This window comes from Pteronotus mesoamericanus, unplaced genomic scaffold, assembly GCF_021234165.1.
Source record: "Pteronotus mesoamericanus isolate MK-2021 breed Mesoamerican mustached bat unplaced genomic scaffold, CSHL_Meso_final contig_74, whole genome shotgun sequence".
Taxonomy (NCBI): Eukaryota; Metazoa; Chordata; class Mammalia; order Chiroptera; family Mormoopidae; genus Pteronotus; species Pteronotus mesoamericanus.
The window spans coordinates 32,864,738-32,880,399 of NW_026555247.1; the positions used below are offsets into that span (position 1 = coordinate 32,864,738).

At 41.1% G+C, this 15,662-nt stretch overlaps 1 protein-coding gene across 2 annotated transcripts; it reads right to left on the bottom strand.

Annotated features, from left to right (window-relative positions):
- Positions 1-236: 236 nt before the first annotated feature.
- On the bottom strand, positions 237-14,971 carry NARS1 (asparaginyl-tRNA synthetase 1). Of its 2 annotated transcripts, none has more exons than XM_054583722.1 (15): positions 14,838-14,971; positions 13,622-13,701; positions 11,518-11,583; positions 11,326-11,418; positions 11,150-11,239; positions 9,922-10,000; positions 9,024-9,094; positions 8,207-8,293; positions 6,373-6,594; positions 6,084-6,283; positions 5,531-5,666; positions 4,640-4,753; positions 2,173-2,304; positions 1,820-1,951; positions 237-1,324 (listed from the first exon to the last, which is right to left on the bottom strand). In XM_054583722.1, exons 1-15 carry the CDS (start codon positions 14,878-14,880, stop codon positions 1,193-1,195), a joined length of 1,677 nt encoding a protein of 558 aa, XP_054439697.1. In that variant the 5' UTR covers positions 14,881-14,971; the 3' UTR covers positions 237-1,192. The 2 variants fall into 2 exon arrangements, with proteins under 2 accessions (XP_054439697.1, XP_054439696.1); XM_054583721.1 differs by having other exon boundaries at positions 13,622-13,704.
- Positions 14,972-15,662: the final 691 nt, after the last annotated feature.

Here is a 15,662-nt window from a genome sequence, read left to right on the forward strand (position 1 = left end):
CTGGGCAGGAATCAAACCCGCAACCCTTCAGCTACCGGATGATGCTCCAACCATCTGAGCCACATGCGCCAGGGTGGACCTACATCTAATTTTTAAAAATCATTCCTTTGATTACCATGTAATGTTGGTAATACCTACTATATTTAATATCTAATTTCACATCATAAAAACTACACACATCATGAAATATAAAAAATGCAAATGCATGAATGTGAGAGAGATGTTCAGTTTTAAAAAAATTAAGCCAGTAAGAGTTTTCATGTGTGTCCATTTATTGATTGCTGGAATACAGCCTGAGAACACATGACACGCATTTTGGGGGAGAAATTAACAAAATTTGAAATGAAGCCATTCAGTGAGTCCGCTGAGGCTCAGTAAGGAAGTATGGATTAGATTTGAGAGTATGGCAGGGATGACTCAGTCACTTAAGAGTTGTCATTAAGAAATTCTTTGGAATATATTTATTCTTAATTATTTAGGAACTACCAGGAAAGGAAGGTCAGTCTGCCTTTAGCTTAAATTAATGCTAGGAAAGATGCTATTCACTGAAGTACTGAAAAAAAAAATTTTTGCTCTTCAAATTGCAAATTCTTCCATATCAATTTCTATGCCTCAGAATTATAAGCAGCTGTACAGATTTAGAAAAGGTTAATAATTGATGCAAGAGACTGTTCACTTGATTCCAGTTTCTATTGTTGAATTATACTGTTCTAATACTAGCAAATTTTTACACGACTGTGTCAATCTTCCCAAGATGTTTAACTCATGGATACAGTAAAATGATAGAAATTAAAGATTTTCAGTTAATTTAAAAGGACAGAAAGTTTAAGTAACCGGAATGCATTAGACCATAATTAAAAACTGTTTAATTATATATAGTATATATGGTGAAAGATTAAAACTTGTAATTCGGTAAAATGCTGAAATATATTCATAACAACAGAGTTACATGCCATGTGTGTCTCCCAAATTTTTGTAATGGATATTTTTTCTTAAAATGACAACTGCAATGTCACTTTATATTCCAGTGTTTGGATTGCTTTGAGTGGTAGCAGGAAGAGAAAACAGAAGCAGAGAGATCCCGATGGGATGAAAAGGGAAGATCTTGCTTTTTGTTCTTCATGAAGAGGCCGCCTGCCGCTCTCCTGAACCACACACCGCGTTTTCGCTGCAGTGCTTTGGGAGGAATCGGCTATGGCCTGCAGCGCTGGACGAAGCGGGGATATAAGCACACATCTCGGATGTGGTACCTGTTCAGAATCCAGGTTAAGAAGCGTTCCAAGCCTAAGCCATATCCTCCATGAGGACAGGTCCCATATTTTCTCTGTTTAAAAAAGAGAGGAATATGCTTAGTTTACAATTTTTTCTAAAATACTTCAAATTTTCTACTGTGAAATGAGTTAGTTTATTGTGGTTAAGAAGTCAATCCTTAATCTATATACCTATAAAGAAACAACTTGGTATGAAAAATAAATGAGGAATTAAGTGCCACCTTGGAAAGGAGAGATTTCAAACTTTTAAACTGAGTCACTGCCTCTGGTTACAAGAGGCAAATGAAAGATAGCACTAAATACTGTCAGATCGAATTACAAAGGTTTAAAAGTTCAGTAGCGATGAGCAAGGCCAGCAGCTAGATAGTGTTTCAAATGAAGTTAACATATTATTAGCCAAAACCAAAATGAGCAATGTTCATGGCACATTATTATAATCATGAAACTGAACACAGCTCTTCAAATGCCAAAGGCCAACCTTAATTATCTCCTTTTAAATTTCAATTTATACAAAACCAAAACAATGAAAAAAAAGTGCATGTTTTTACCTGATCAGTGTACCAGTAATAGGGAGTGGGATCAATTCCTTCTCTTTTATAACCTGCTAGCATTTCTTCACTGTCCCAGATACGCATTGAGCCTCCAACAATCTCACCGACATTGGGCATCAACACATCGACCTTTAAAAACAAGTAAATCAAATGCAGTTATGACCAGGCCACCAGTCATGGCATTGCTCTAGCACTTAAATGAAAATCACAAACAATTAAGCTTCTGTAGCTAAAGGAGTACTATGATTGTGCAAAATTTAAATATTAGTCCAATTCTATAATTTAACAAGGTACGTTACACCCTATCAGAGGACCAAGAAAGCTTCAACACTGTTCGAATCACAACTGACAGATTCGGTGAGGCGGGAATCCTCGGGACATCGCTGCATGTAGAAGGACTTGATCTCCACAGGAAATCGACACAGCAGGATGGGCTCATTAATGGTGTCCGTCATCAGTCTCTCAGGAGCTTCTGGGATGTCCTGAGGTTAAACAAGACTCCGTTAACATTTACAGCTCAAAATGCAGCAAGACAGAAGCAGCCCTTCTGCTCAGGGCCTGCCCTTTGTCGTCTTCACGCACCACAGGAGAGAGCGGGCACCGCCAGAGCCCGCACACACGGCACGAGGGGCGGTGCCTTCCAAAACAAATTAATGTATTTAAAAACTCATAGACATTAAATGGACTATAAAAAGATCTGCCTCTTTCTACAATGTATCTCATGTACCACGCTGCTGGAGGAATGAAAAAATCCCCCAAACCAAAAAAAAAAAAAAAAAGAGGAAGAAAACCCACCCAAGTTATTATTCCTGTGACTAGGTATTGCTCAGCTGTTCTTTCAGTGGCAAGTTTTATCTAGCTCAGAAGCAAACGTGGTCCACTTGGTCCCGTAAGGCATAAGGTAATCAGTGAATTCTCCAGACCGTCATTGATCTGGTGTCTGTTATTAGTAACAACACTCTTTAAACTCTCCTGCTATCTGCACTTCTTTCCTATTATAATAAATCTAAATGCCTTCAATGATAGTAAGACACTGTCATAAGACAAATAACCAACATCAAATTTTAAGTGTAACCACACCTGGAATAGTCAGCCAAGAACTGCTGCTGATGAAGAATCTGCTTCTCTCTCAAAATATCCTTCAGTTAACCCCATATAAGTTCCAGTGAAAACTGGAAACTCTGCCCCAGTAACAACGGGATGAAAAAACTAGACAAGACTCATGGATTTGTTTAATGCGGGAGCTGAAATAGGGCTTAGCAACCCCCTGGCCCTGGAGCCCTGCGCCCTCCCTCCAAGTACAGGGAGGAAACTGGATGTGAGTGGGAAGCTCTGGTCTCTCAGCTTCGGTCTGCTGTGCATACCAGAGTTTTGCATAAGGTTTAACTGGGGGGGAAGGGGCCTTATTGCATATTCCAAAGAAGTCCGAAGGCCGTTTACCACTCTCGTGTCTTCACGGTACGGTTGTGGAGGACGGGCTAACATGCTCTGAGGGCTTCCTGTGCTGGGGACCCTGTTAGGCACTTTGCTCATAGAGTCCTCAAGGCTTTGCCAAGTGGATGTTACTTCCAAGGCAGAGAGAAGGAACCAGGGAGCAGGGCCGCTGGCCTTCAGTTGCAGAGTAATAAGGACAAAGGTGGGAGCTAAGCCCCCCTGGGGGGCCCTCTTACTGCAAAGCTTTTGTTCTTTTCATTCAGTCAAAACACTTTGCTAAGAATTAAGTAACAACAGTTCTCAAGTTTTCAGTACAAAATTCTATTATACATCATCAACTGAATTCATGAAACAATATGAGGAATTTATATCAGTCAAGTCTACTATGTGTCCTATCTATAAATTCCTTCTAAAAACAAAAGTCTAGTTCGCAGTAGTTACATTTCATCTGTAGAACAGCTGGACTTGTGTATGTAAAGGAATGCTTAAATGCACAGGGCAGAGGGCTTAGAATAGTGCCAACAATCTATACTACCCCACCCTCCCGCCCTGGCTGGGTAGCTCAGTTGGTTAGAGCATGATCCCCATATGCCATGGACCCAGGCAAAACAGATACAAGCTCACTTTATCTGGGGTACCAGGCTACCTTTCCTATCAAGGTCTCTCTTGGTTTTGCATTTTGACCAATGGCTCTTTTCTTTAAAATATTCTTTTTATTGATTGATTCTTAGAGAGAGAGGGGGAGAGTGGAAGAGAAACATTGATTTGTTTTCCACTTACTTATGCATTTATTGGTTGTGCCCATTCACTGGTTTCTTGAATGTGCCCTGACTGGGGATGGAACCCATGACCCCAGCGTATTGGGACAACGCTCTAACCAACTGAGTTGCCCAGCCAAGGTCTAACGAATGGCTGTTTTCTTCCGTGAATCTCCTCTACACAAAGGAATTTTGATTCACTGTTTTGAGTGGAGAAATCCTTTTTGAAAGAGCCAGATACTTTCTTCAGACAAACAAAACAAATATATATACAAGCCAACCTTTTGCGTGTCATTTTATGGTTCACCACTTTTTGAAGCATCCTGTCAGCCTAGAGAATCGCAACCAGAGTTTGCGGCTGATCACAGAAGAAGAGAGAGGAGGCAAAGGATGAAGTGTGAAGGCTAAATACTGGCTAACCTTTATTGAACACTACAGAAAGGCACTGTTCTCAGGCTTCCTCTAGGGCGAAGTCAGTGAATCCAGCCAGCCCCAGGGAGGAGGCTCTGCTACCATTTGTTTGCTGGCCAGCAGATGCCTCTGCACCGGCAGTTCATCAAGCAGAAGGAGCAGTCCACGGAAGCCCACCGCCACCTTTGAAAGACGATTAGAAAGGAATACATACCTCTCCAAATTCATAGAAAGTCCCATCTTCTTTCTTTATATTGTGTTCTTTTAGCCACACAATAGCATCTGAATAGTTCATCCGTTTGAAAGGCCGTTTGGGGGGCTTGAAGTTCTACAGTAGAATGAAAAATATAGTGTTTTTAAAGAACACTATTAACACTAATGTTTCCACTTTAAGAAAAACTCCTTAGTATTATTGCAAAATATTGTTTCAGACTAAAAATTAATGTGGACATTCCTAAAATGAAAAACATATATGAACTTCCTTCTAAGTTAAAATGTTATGAAATTACTGGCAATTTAAAAAAATGCATGAATAGAAAAATACTTTATTTTTAAATGCTTTCACTTTTAGGTACTCCCTTGAAAGGAATGTCAGAATATTTTAGATGAAAGGGGTTTCAAACTTTCTGTGGGACCCTGATCTGGGAAGGAGACAGGGGGACCTGACTACTGGTGGTCGGCTCACTGGGAATCTGTGCAGTAAAACGCAGAATCCGAACTAACTTCAGCAAACTCGTTATTCCCGGAATCCACGGGTGTGAAACTACATATTGTTATTTTTCAAAGTCCATTCTGCTTTTACTGAAATGCAACAGTCACTGAGCACCAACTACATTACTTATTATGTAGTCCGGCTAATTTGTCCCTAACAAAGACAAAGCCAAGACAACCTTCTCTCTTCCATTGTGTATGTACGTGTACGTGTGAAGCTGTTCGCATATTCTTGGTTAGTTCATGTGTGAAGCAGCTTGGAGCAGTGGCAATTCTTAGCCACTTATTTCAAAGCTCACCAACCCACTTAACCTATAAAAAACTGAGGCTGAAAACTTCATTGCCTCCCAAAATGGACCCCCAATTTTGTATTCCCATAAAACACAAGACCTACCGGGTTGAGCTCATACACTATGCTCGCCACGGGCGATTTCAAGACTCTGTCTACCACGTCACAAACCAGGTCCTCCAATCGGTTCAGGAGGTCCTCAAAGGTCAGGAAAGGGCACTCAGCCTCCACGTGGGTGTACCTGAAGAACCGGACACTGGCTCAGAGCTCCTCTCCGCGTTTACTAAGTTTCCCTTGAACAAGGACTTTAACATTGGGAAACTTTCAGAAAGGTAGAATTCCATCCTTACTAACCACCCCCAGCTCTACAAATCAGTTTAAGACCACCCACCCACCCTTCGCCTTTAAACAGTGAATTCTTATCTATTCCTTTAGACATAAAGGATCAAAGCACAGTAAAAGGAAGGTCTTAGTTAGCTATGGCCTTAGAGGCAAAACTTCTTACACGGTTTCGATGAACTTTTTCAACTGCCCTTCACATATCCTCTTAGTATACCAACACATTTACATAGTCATCCCTTGCCTACATAAAGATGGCTTTTCCAAACATATGTTCTTTAAAAACTGTTTAAAATAAAAATAAAGAGACATTGCCTACTCAGCCAGGTGCCTTCGTGTTCTGGACTGTTCTGCCCTGTATGACTGCGCAATACAAAACACATCTCCCAGGGCTGGGATGCAGGTCTCCAGGTACAACTGAGAGGACTGAGTCAAAAATGCCTCTTCCCCAAAATAGTCAAGCTTGAAGAGTGTGGCACCGCCTTCTACTTGTGTTTGCACTAATGTAGGAGGAGTCACCTGTTCAAGTGAAGAGGAGTAAACAAAGGCTGATTAAGGGAACCTCACAAGTGCAAAGGTGTCACCTGCAAAATATGGCACATACTTACCTCGCAGTACCCCCTATCAAAGAAGTGGTCTCTAAAGCACCTGGTGACCATGGAACGTGCTTTCAGGATTTTGGACATGTTTTCTCCTCGGATCATCATGTGTCTGTTGTTGAGCTGGACATCAACGTCAGACTCCTCGTTGATCAGGTTGTCAGCTCCTCCGGCGGGGGCCAACCCGATCAGTTCCCAGAAGTCACAGCTCAGCTCATGGCCCCCGGGAGCCTACGTTTTTTAAAAGGGGAGTGGGGAGATGAAAGGGAATGAAAAGAAAGCAAACAAACAAACAAATAAATAAAAGTTACTGTAGTAAAGATTTTAATATGTGTCAAATAATCAGTCATTTGGGCTCTACCTTGCTTGGACCTGACCAGTTCCCACAACATGTTGGTTAGAATCTTCTGCTTAGTCCTGCACATAGGTAGGCCAATCATTAAAGGCCTAACCTGTAGTCTAGGAATTACTGAAACAACTACCATGCTCTCAGCTACAAAAAGTGATTGTTTGTCACCTCCTGACCTCAAATCCCCCCTTTTCCTCACCCCCATCCCCAGACATAAAAGATGCCTTAATTCTGTACTTTTTCAAGATGGTTCTTTAGGATGCTAGTCCACCATCTCCTTGGCTTGCTGGCTTTCTGAATAAAGTCGCTTTTCTTCCTACCCTAAGTCCCTGTCCCTTGGCTTATTGGCTGCCAGGTGGTGAGCAGTTCGAGCTTTCACTTGACTACAAAAACTTTTGGTAAGCTGACATTTCTAAAAACCTCATCACTATTAGCCTACCCATCTAACAAACCCAATAATTCAACCTTATATCGATATATTTAATATTCCTTTCAGAGTAAATACGCATACAAGTTTTTAAAAAGTTAAAAAGGTACAAAATGAACTATAATCCCACAACTTGAAGTAACCACTAACTACTAATAACAGTTTGGTATATCTTTCTGGCCTTTGCCAATAATTTAAAATAACATAGTATTCACATTGAAATACTCCTTAAATGCAAATATTTTACTAAAAGCTGTTTCTCTTTGGAACAGATGTAGATTAAAATTCAAATTCTCCCTGTTAATTCCATTACAAGCAATTCATTTTAGAAGCCACACATCATGGAATATATAATTGTCTTCATGCCAAACACTGGACAGCAAGAAACTCCCTTGCTAATTGCACCAACTACAAAGAAAATGCAGGGACCTCAGATCTGATATTCATTCTTAGTGTAGGTTCTTTTACATGAACTCTGACTCTTTTATCAATATTTCTAGTCTATCAGGTAGACTCTAAGGGCTCCCTCTGGTGGTTAGTATGTCACATTTGTTTGTTTTCTTGCGTAGCCAATGAATACAACCACAGTGGTAGTTATTTGAGCAATAATTAACAACAAGTAACGCTGTAACTGGTACAGGTTATGCACCCGCTGGCTAGGGAAAAAACACTTCTCTGAATATCAGAGTTATAGTGAACTTTTTAAAAAGAGGTTTTCAAATTCTATTCAGAAATTTTCAGATTTAGATTACTGTTCTTTCCTGAAATCTCTTGAGTAGATTGTCAAGTTTTTATTTCTACTTAGCTGAAAAATTATTCACATGCCCACAGCAAAGCAGCTACATTATAGCCTATAAGGATTTCTCAGGAATTCTATGAGGTTGGAAATCCCTAAGTTTGTTACATCTTATGAGCTGTACAGTAGGATTACACTGGAAAAGAAAAAGGCATACTAAATTTAGCAAGGGCATCGTATTTGTGTGTTTATATGCCAAATACCAAAAGTGCAAAAAAAGACATTGGAAACCAAACATTTATTCATCCAGTGAGAAACTCGATCCACTCACCTGCTTGCCCTTTGGGGTGAGATTCAGCATTCCATACACGGCAACACTACTCTCAGTGGACAAGACTACTCCGTTGTAACACTGACACTATAAAAAGAGTAAGTTCAAGTTAAGTGATCCACGTTTACATTAAAATATTCTAATGTCTAGAAAGCAAAAGGGATTCTGCACAAACAAGTTATCTGGTCCAAAACTAGAAAAATAAGATGGCGGCCATCAATTTTTAATATTAATAAAGAACAGCTTTTTTAATAATAGATTTATCTATATCTAAATACACACACATATGTAAACACATTCTTTACATACACACATAGGCATAAATGATACTAGCTTACATCTCTTAAAAATATCTTAATGTTTTTCTTTTTCTTTAAAATTCAGACTGTTAAAATAATACAGAGTTGATCTAAGCTACTATGATCATCAATACTTGCTAAAATGATTATCAGTGACCCCCATCACTTTATGATGCAGGGACCAGGCTATAAACACCTGAACCCACAAGTCATTAAAAAAAAAAATGATGTGCTTTACAAGAACACAGCTTTGCCCATGAAACAGTGGTGCCCCCCCCCAAAATTCTGATCAGACCTCACCTCCAGTTTATAAGATACCTCAAGAGGCAGTCAACCGAATCCAGACTGTAAGAAGTTCCACAGGATAAACAACCAGGTTTCCCTCCCACCCAAATAAATATTTTCCATAATAACAGTTTTAAAATAAATAGACAGATCCTAAAATTCTCAAAACTAACAATCAAGGCACATACTGGAAAAAATCAAACTTTTAGTCAAAAATAAGAGAAAATATTTACCAAATCATCTGACAAGACACACTGAAGATACCCTGTACCATCCCGCAACACCAGAAACATTAAATTCTTTCCTAAAAGTGAGAAAGAGAAATTTAGTCACGCTATTCTCAAGGCACTTAAAAGTACTTTCTCACAATTCAATCGTATGGAAAGGAAACTCCAAGGTTAAACACTGAGCGTTCAAACCTCCCGGTGGTCCCCTTCCTCTGAAGCGTCCACCGGTTATACCACTACTCAGCATTTGTCAAGCACTGTATCTTCTTCACTGAACTTTCAAATCCGATGTGCTTCTCATGATCCACAGATCACGGGAAAGCAAGACGGTAAGCGACATGACATGAGGGATGCGTCCCATTAGCCGCTGAATCCCCTGTAACACCTCATGGTGCTGCCCACTCAGGGGAGGTGCAGAAATCCTGTTGTACAGAATCACTCTTTTTCTTATTTATGTCACACTTCTTTTTGCAAAGGATCTGATAACCACTTGCATAAAACACATGTAATAAAATAGGGAAAGAGAGAGCAAACTGTCAGGACGCAGGGAGAGGCAGAATACAAACATACTAGTGGTAAATGTTACCACTCCTGCCACACGTATGTTTCAGATCGGCCTCTCCACTTCCCACTTTCATTCAATAATTAAGTTCAGTTAGACAAATATTTATTGGGCACCTTCTGATCACTGTGATTGTTTACAATTAAATAACACTTAAATAATATTTAAACTTTTAATAGTCATTTTAAATAAAAACAAATTTAGGATCTAAATCGCTATCTCCTTTAAAAAGCTAGCATCCACAAATCAAAATACCTTGAAGTAAATGTTTCTATATTGTTCTTCACCTAACACCAGGGATATCTGAAAATAAAAGAGAGAAAAGGAAAGCTATGCATTTACCTTGTCTACGCAGTCTGTGGACCCAGCCAAACACCTTTACTCTTTGACCTCTATATCCTTCTAATGCGTGAATCTTCACCTGTCAAATTTAAATAACAGTTGACCAGTTGTGTCATTCATCGCATCTCAACTTTTTCACTAATATTAGATGGATAATAGTAAAGGGTTAAAAATTCACAAATGGTGCAAAATTGCAGATCAGTTACTCTATTGCCGGTCAGAACCAAAAAATTTCACCATACTGAGTGGGTGAAAAAAAAAATCTGTCTTCTTTCTCTTACTGGAAAACCAACAACAAGAAACACCCAGAATTTCAGATATCACTATCGACAATCAATGAGTAAATGAATTCACAATAGCAACAGCGGAAGTCCACACGGAGCTCTTTCCCTGACCTCACCGACCCTCCAGACGCTCTGGGAGGTCGAAGTGAACAAAGGCTGGCTTTTTGTTTGTGAGATAAAGGAGAGAGATGAGTAAAAGGGATGGCGAATACAAACAGGAAAACAGCTTCATCCTTAAGGAAACAGGGAACATACGACAATTCATTAGCAATCAGAACTATCTGAAATCCAAGCATGCCCACTCTCCATCCAGCATTCTGTTCTAGAAGGAATAGAGTAGAAATCCAATTTCATAAAATCAAAAAACTGTGTATGCATCTATATGTAAAAAACAATGGAAATTGTGGATTTCCACTGCTTCATTTTATGGTGAGCAAGCGGACCGACTCCACACAGCACAGCCAGGCAGGATCCTAGGTCTGCCATTTTTTTACTGGAGAAGGAACTCGTTCATCACACAATTACTAAGCTTTATTTAAAAAAAGGAACCCCAGCCCTGACCAGTGTGGTTCATTTGGTTGGGTGTCATCCTGCAAAGTGAAAGGTCATCAGTTTGATATCTGGCAGGGGGACACGCCTGGGTTGCAGGTTCGGTCCCAGCAGGGGTTTGTGCGAGAAGCAACCGAATGACATTTCTCCCTTGAATAAATGTTTCTCTCCCTTTCTCACTTTCTTCCCTTTCTCTAAAAATAAATATAAATAAAATTCTAAAAAAAAAGAACTCCAAATGAACCACTAGTCTCAAAACTCTAAAACATTATTTCTCTTTTTCCCTTCTAAAAGGAAAGGAAAGACAGATAACACAAAGGAACAAACCATGTACAGTTTCCTCAGACAAAGAAATAATGGTCTGACATGTTTGCAACAATACACGTCATACTTACACACTTTGGCTCTGGAAGACTTGAATCGTTTTTAATGGTAATCTTCTTTGCTTCTTCCAGGTTCTTTTCTCTTCTCAAATTGTCTTCTGCCTAATTTTAATGGTAAAACAATTTGTTAATATGGTTTCTAGTGTTCTAACTTTTCAAACGTTCACAGTTGCAATTTCATTGCTCACTTCTTTCTTTTCCCGGGATTCATTCTTCATTTGTTCCCTGTGCCACATTTTCTTAATGTTCTTCATCTGTGATTTAGAAATAAGATCCCATCGCTAGAAAGAAAAACAAGTATTTAATTTTTCTAGACCTCTCTGTTCTGATGAAAATTTATCCAGAAAATAAAACTCCATAAAATGTTTGGTTCACCCTACCTCATTTTCTTTTTGTGAATCTACGTAAATGGTAGGAAATGGTTCTTTTCCCACTGTCATCAAAGCCTTGGGTGGGGGAGAGAAAAAGAAAATATCCTTAGCATTATATAGTGTATGAGATCAAAATAACACCTTAATTATGAGGCAACTTCAATCCTCTAGAGTATAATCAAGAGCCAAGAAGAATGCACAAAGTCCCAAGGGTCAAAAAAGTCCATGTTGACAGAATGACTGGTTAAAGTACCAAGAACATTTTGCTTAGCCCTCAGACACTTTCACTATAATTCTAGCAAGTTCAGTTACATAGTATAGAGTTTCCCAGCACAGGCGGACTAGAAGCAACGGATTTTAAGTGACGTACGCACCAGAGGGAGGTATGCCGACAACAGAGGAGACAGATAATAGCAAAAGCCAATTACAGATCGCATCCAAATGGTTATTCCTCGTTAAGAAACAGGTAAGTCAATTCTGAAACTCTAGCAACAAAATAATGGCTACGAACACAAAGGGCTCAGTTTCATTTAATTTGAAAAATTACTGGATGCAGAATACCCTGTTCACTAATACTGGGACACATCATGTGTTGTTGTGGCATTTAATATTTTGTAGTTCATGTTATGTTTCAAAAACAAAATAGTTGAAAGTATGTAAAAGACAGATGTTTTATTAACTGTTTCAAATATTCCTTCAAATTTTCTCCTAAGTTATTTCTCTCAACCAAGAATGTACGGAATTACTCTCTCCAACGATAAGATCTGAAGCTTACAAAAAGCGACCTTTTCTAAATGTCTAGTTTCCAAACAAAAAACACCTTTCCTCTTGTTTTAACAGTAGTTCCCACTCCGTGATTGGTACAGAGGAGGAAACTTGGGTCTTTCAAAAGAAAAAAAATCTAAGAATTCATCTTTTAAACAATTAGACTTTGTAGGGATGTTTGAAAATGATTAGGAATTCACTTAATACCTGACACTCTCTACTGATCCTTCCTTTTTTCAACACTGAAAGAGCCAAACTGTTATTCCCCCAATCTGACTTTTGCTAATAGTGACATTCTGCAAACATTCACCTAAGTAATGTCGACAGTTTGGGGAGCCCAAGTCACCCCAATGACCCAGAAATGAGAGAAAGACTTTTCCCTAACAGTTAAAAAGTAAGACCTACGTATGACATGCCAAAGCATAACTAGAGTATGACCTGAAAAAGGAGAGAACGCTCCTAAGATAGGAACACTGGATGGTCACCTACATAAATGTAACACAGCTCACAGAAAGGGGGATTGGCCAGGCACAGGTACACAGAGAAAAGTGCCCGGGCAGGGCCTTCTTAGTGCTGTCCAGGGAGGGAGCTTCAACCACCTCCTTCCATGCGGGTGCAGACATTTCAGTTCAACAGGCAAACCCAAGGCTATTTTAGGAGGGATGTCTTGATGACCCACACATTAACCCGATGCAATCAGTTATCTAACGCTCATATTCTGAGTCGATCCTCTTGAAAAACCCCTCTGATCTGTGGTTAGCTTTCCATTTAAGTCTGCTTAGGAAGAATATGCTGAACTCGTGAGGATTCTGGGCCCTGAGAAATAAGAATACATTAATAAATTATCATCTGGCTTCAAGCTCCTGAAGCAGAAGTTACTGAGCACGTGTTCTGAGAAACGTGTCCATTCTTGGTTTGCTGATATAGTAAATTAGGTCTCTGAGTCTCAAGGCTCAGGATCACAATAGGATTCTAGGGGTAAATTCACGGAGACGCCTCTTAGGAGTCATTTTGGAAGAAACCTGGGCATGAGCTCAGTGGAACTGAGGGAAGCAGATTTTTATTTTGACAAGAATTGAAAAACTGGCTATCTGACTCACTGGAGAGACAAATTCCCAGATGCAACGTTGTATAAGGAAGAAAAAAAGACACCCTTTAAAGATGTTCAAATAAGTTTAGATTTAGACTTCATACTCTTAAAGCTATGTATCCGTACATAATCCTTACATTCCCTTTTCTGAAAACTCTCTTCAGAACCTAGTGCTTGAAATAAATTGACAAGTCATGTAATAATTGACATCTGTTATTAATAAATGCAAAGTCATTTTTGTATGAGAAGAGACACTACCTTTAGACCTGTTTTAAACGGTTTCTCCTTGGTTCCATCACCTGTAGCATCATTTCCCTCTCGGTCTGAGACGTAGAGCTCTGCTGTTTTACAAAATGAGAATAAGTTTCTTATTTGGGTAATGATTACTAGTCACCTCACAGTGCAACTGCTTTATCCCTTCTATCTTTGTAAACAGAAAAAGCATCTGATTTACTGTAGTAAAAAAACTGCCACAGTCCTGCCCCGACTGGTGTGGCTCAGTTGGTTGGGCATCGTCCACAAAGGGAAAGCTCGCCCGTGAGATTCCAGTCAGGGCATGTCCTGGGCTGCAGGCTCGGATCCTGGACGGGGCCACAGTCCCAAAGAAATATCACAATTATTTTCCCCTATTTCGATGACATTCATCTCATAAAAGCACACTAGTTACAAATTTAGCTTTTCAAATGAACTTTGACCACTTTAATTTGTGATACTGCTTCCACCTACTTAAGTCCCCAGTAATAAGGAAGGGCTTGGAAGTTGGCCACACCAGCCTAGAATCTTGGGATGATGGAGAATTTATTTAACCTTTCCGCGTTTACTTCTTCGACTATAAAGCAGGGAAAACAAAGATACATCTTGAAGGGCTGAACTGAGGGTGAAATAAAATCACACACACAAATCAGATATCCCAGTGCCAGTGCACAGATGTCAAACATAGACCAGTCCTCTCTGCTCTTTACAGGAAAGGGAGGCTCTGGAGAAACAAACTGCAGAAGTCCTTCCAACCAGTAAGTCTCCTATCAGTCCAGTTCTTTTTCCTTTGCTAGTGCACCCTGCGGTTTGCCTGGAAATCTCAATATAGATGAGGATGTGTGAAAGAGGATTAGAATTCTAAAGCCCTTCTTGACGATCGCTTTGAAAAGTTACATTATATGAGGGCCACACTGATGTTCGACAGTGCCGAAGCCTCAGCTGAATCAAGGGATTCCCGCAGCGGGCAGGGCTGGGAGCGACCGCCACACCCACCCCAGGGCCCCGGGGACTGGAGGGAAGTCCGGCTGCGCCCAGCAGTCCCGAGCCAGCGGGCCCAGGGCCCTCCCACCCTCCCTCCGATCGTTCACGCCTAACGAGTGGTGGCTAGCCCATTCTGGGACAGGCCATCAGTAAATAATGGTAGCCGGGCCAAAGGAGGTTGCTGCCTAGGTATGGGCACCTCATCACTTACACGCCCGGGTCCCCGAGCGTCGCTCACCTAGCACCATCCCCGCGGTCGCCTCTGTCACCTCCAAGGACATCGTCTCCCAAAACGCTGCCGCCTAGTCACCGCAGCGTGCTGCGGCAGCTTCCCTGACTCCCACGTTGCATCATATCCCGTCGTGCTTAAGTCGTCCCAATGAGTCACCCGAGCGTCGCGGCGCCATTGGTTACGGGAGGTCAGGGGACAAAGGGCGAGTGCGACTGTGGCCGCCATCTTTGGACCGGGCAGAGGCAACTTCCGGTCCACTTTCAGGGGTGGAGTAGGAGCCCTCGCCCCACCTCCTCGGGTCTCTGGGCGGCCGGAGACCCAGGACTACCTCACCGCCCGGGGTAGCAACCCCCTCCCTTCAGTCTCCACCTCCTCAGGGCCCAAAGAAATAGTCCAGCAGGAGTTTGCAGTATAGAAAGAAGACATAGATTAATATCGAATTGGCCAATGGGGAAGCTGGCTGCAGGATACGGATTATACAGAGGGGAGTCACAAGACACCAGGGAGTCAGGCCGTTTGGGGTCATGTTGGGAGCTGACTGGTTGGAGGTGGAGTAAGAGTGATAAATCATTTCTTCAGGCCCTAAGGGCAGCACGGAGGTCCTTTCCGCGTCCCTCCGTCCCGGTAGCCAGGGGGTTGTTTCCCCTTGCTGTTCAGGAGGTGAAACATAACTTAGGTCAAGATGTTCACTTTACCCTGCCAGAGGTCTGGACCTTGTGACCAATAGCCAAGTCCCAGCTACTGTCTTCTGCTGCCTTGGGGGTTGCTGATTCTCCGGGGAAAACGTTAGGTCTCTGAGTGGAATAGACAGAAAAGGGCGGGGGAAGGGAC

Excerpts from the sequence above, each read along its gene's own strand:
- NARS1 (XM_054583721.1), bottom strand. The coding sequence starts at position 14,880 with ATGTCCTTGGAGGTGACAGAGGCGACCGCGGGGATGGTGCTAG. Across the intron at positions 10,001-11,149 it reads GTCTTCCAGAGCCAAAGTGT|GTGAAGATTCACGCATTAGA; the intron begins GTAAGTATGACG and ends TAAATTTGACAG. Across the intron at positions 6,595-8,206 it reads TCACCCCAAAGGGCAAGCAG|GCTCCCGGGGGCCATGAGCT; the intron begins GTGAGTGGATCG and ends TAAAAAACGTAG.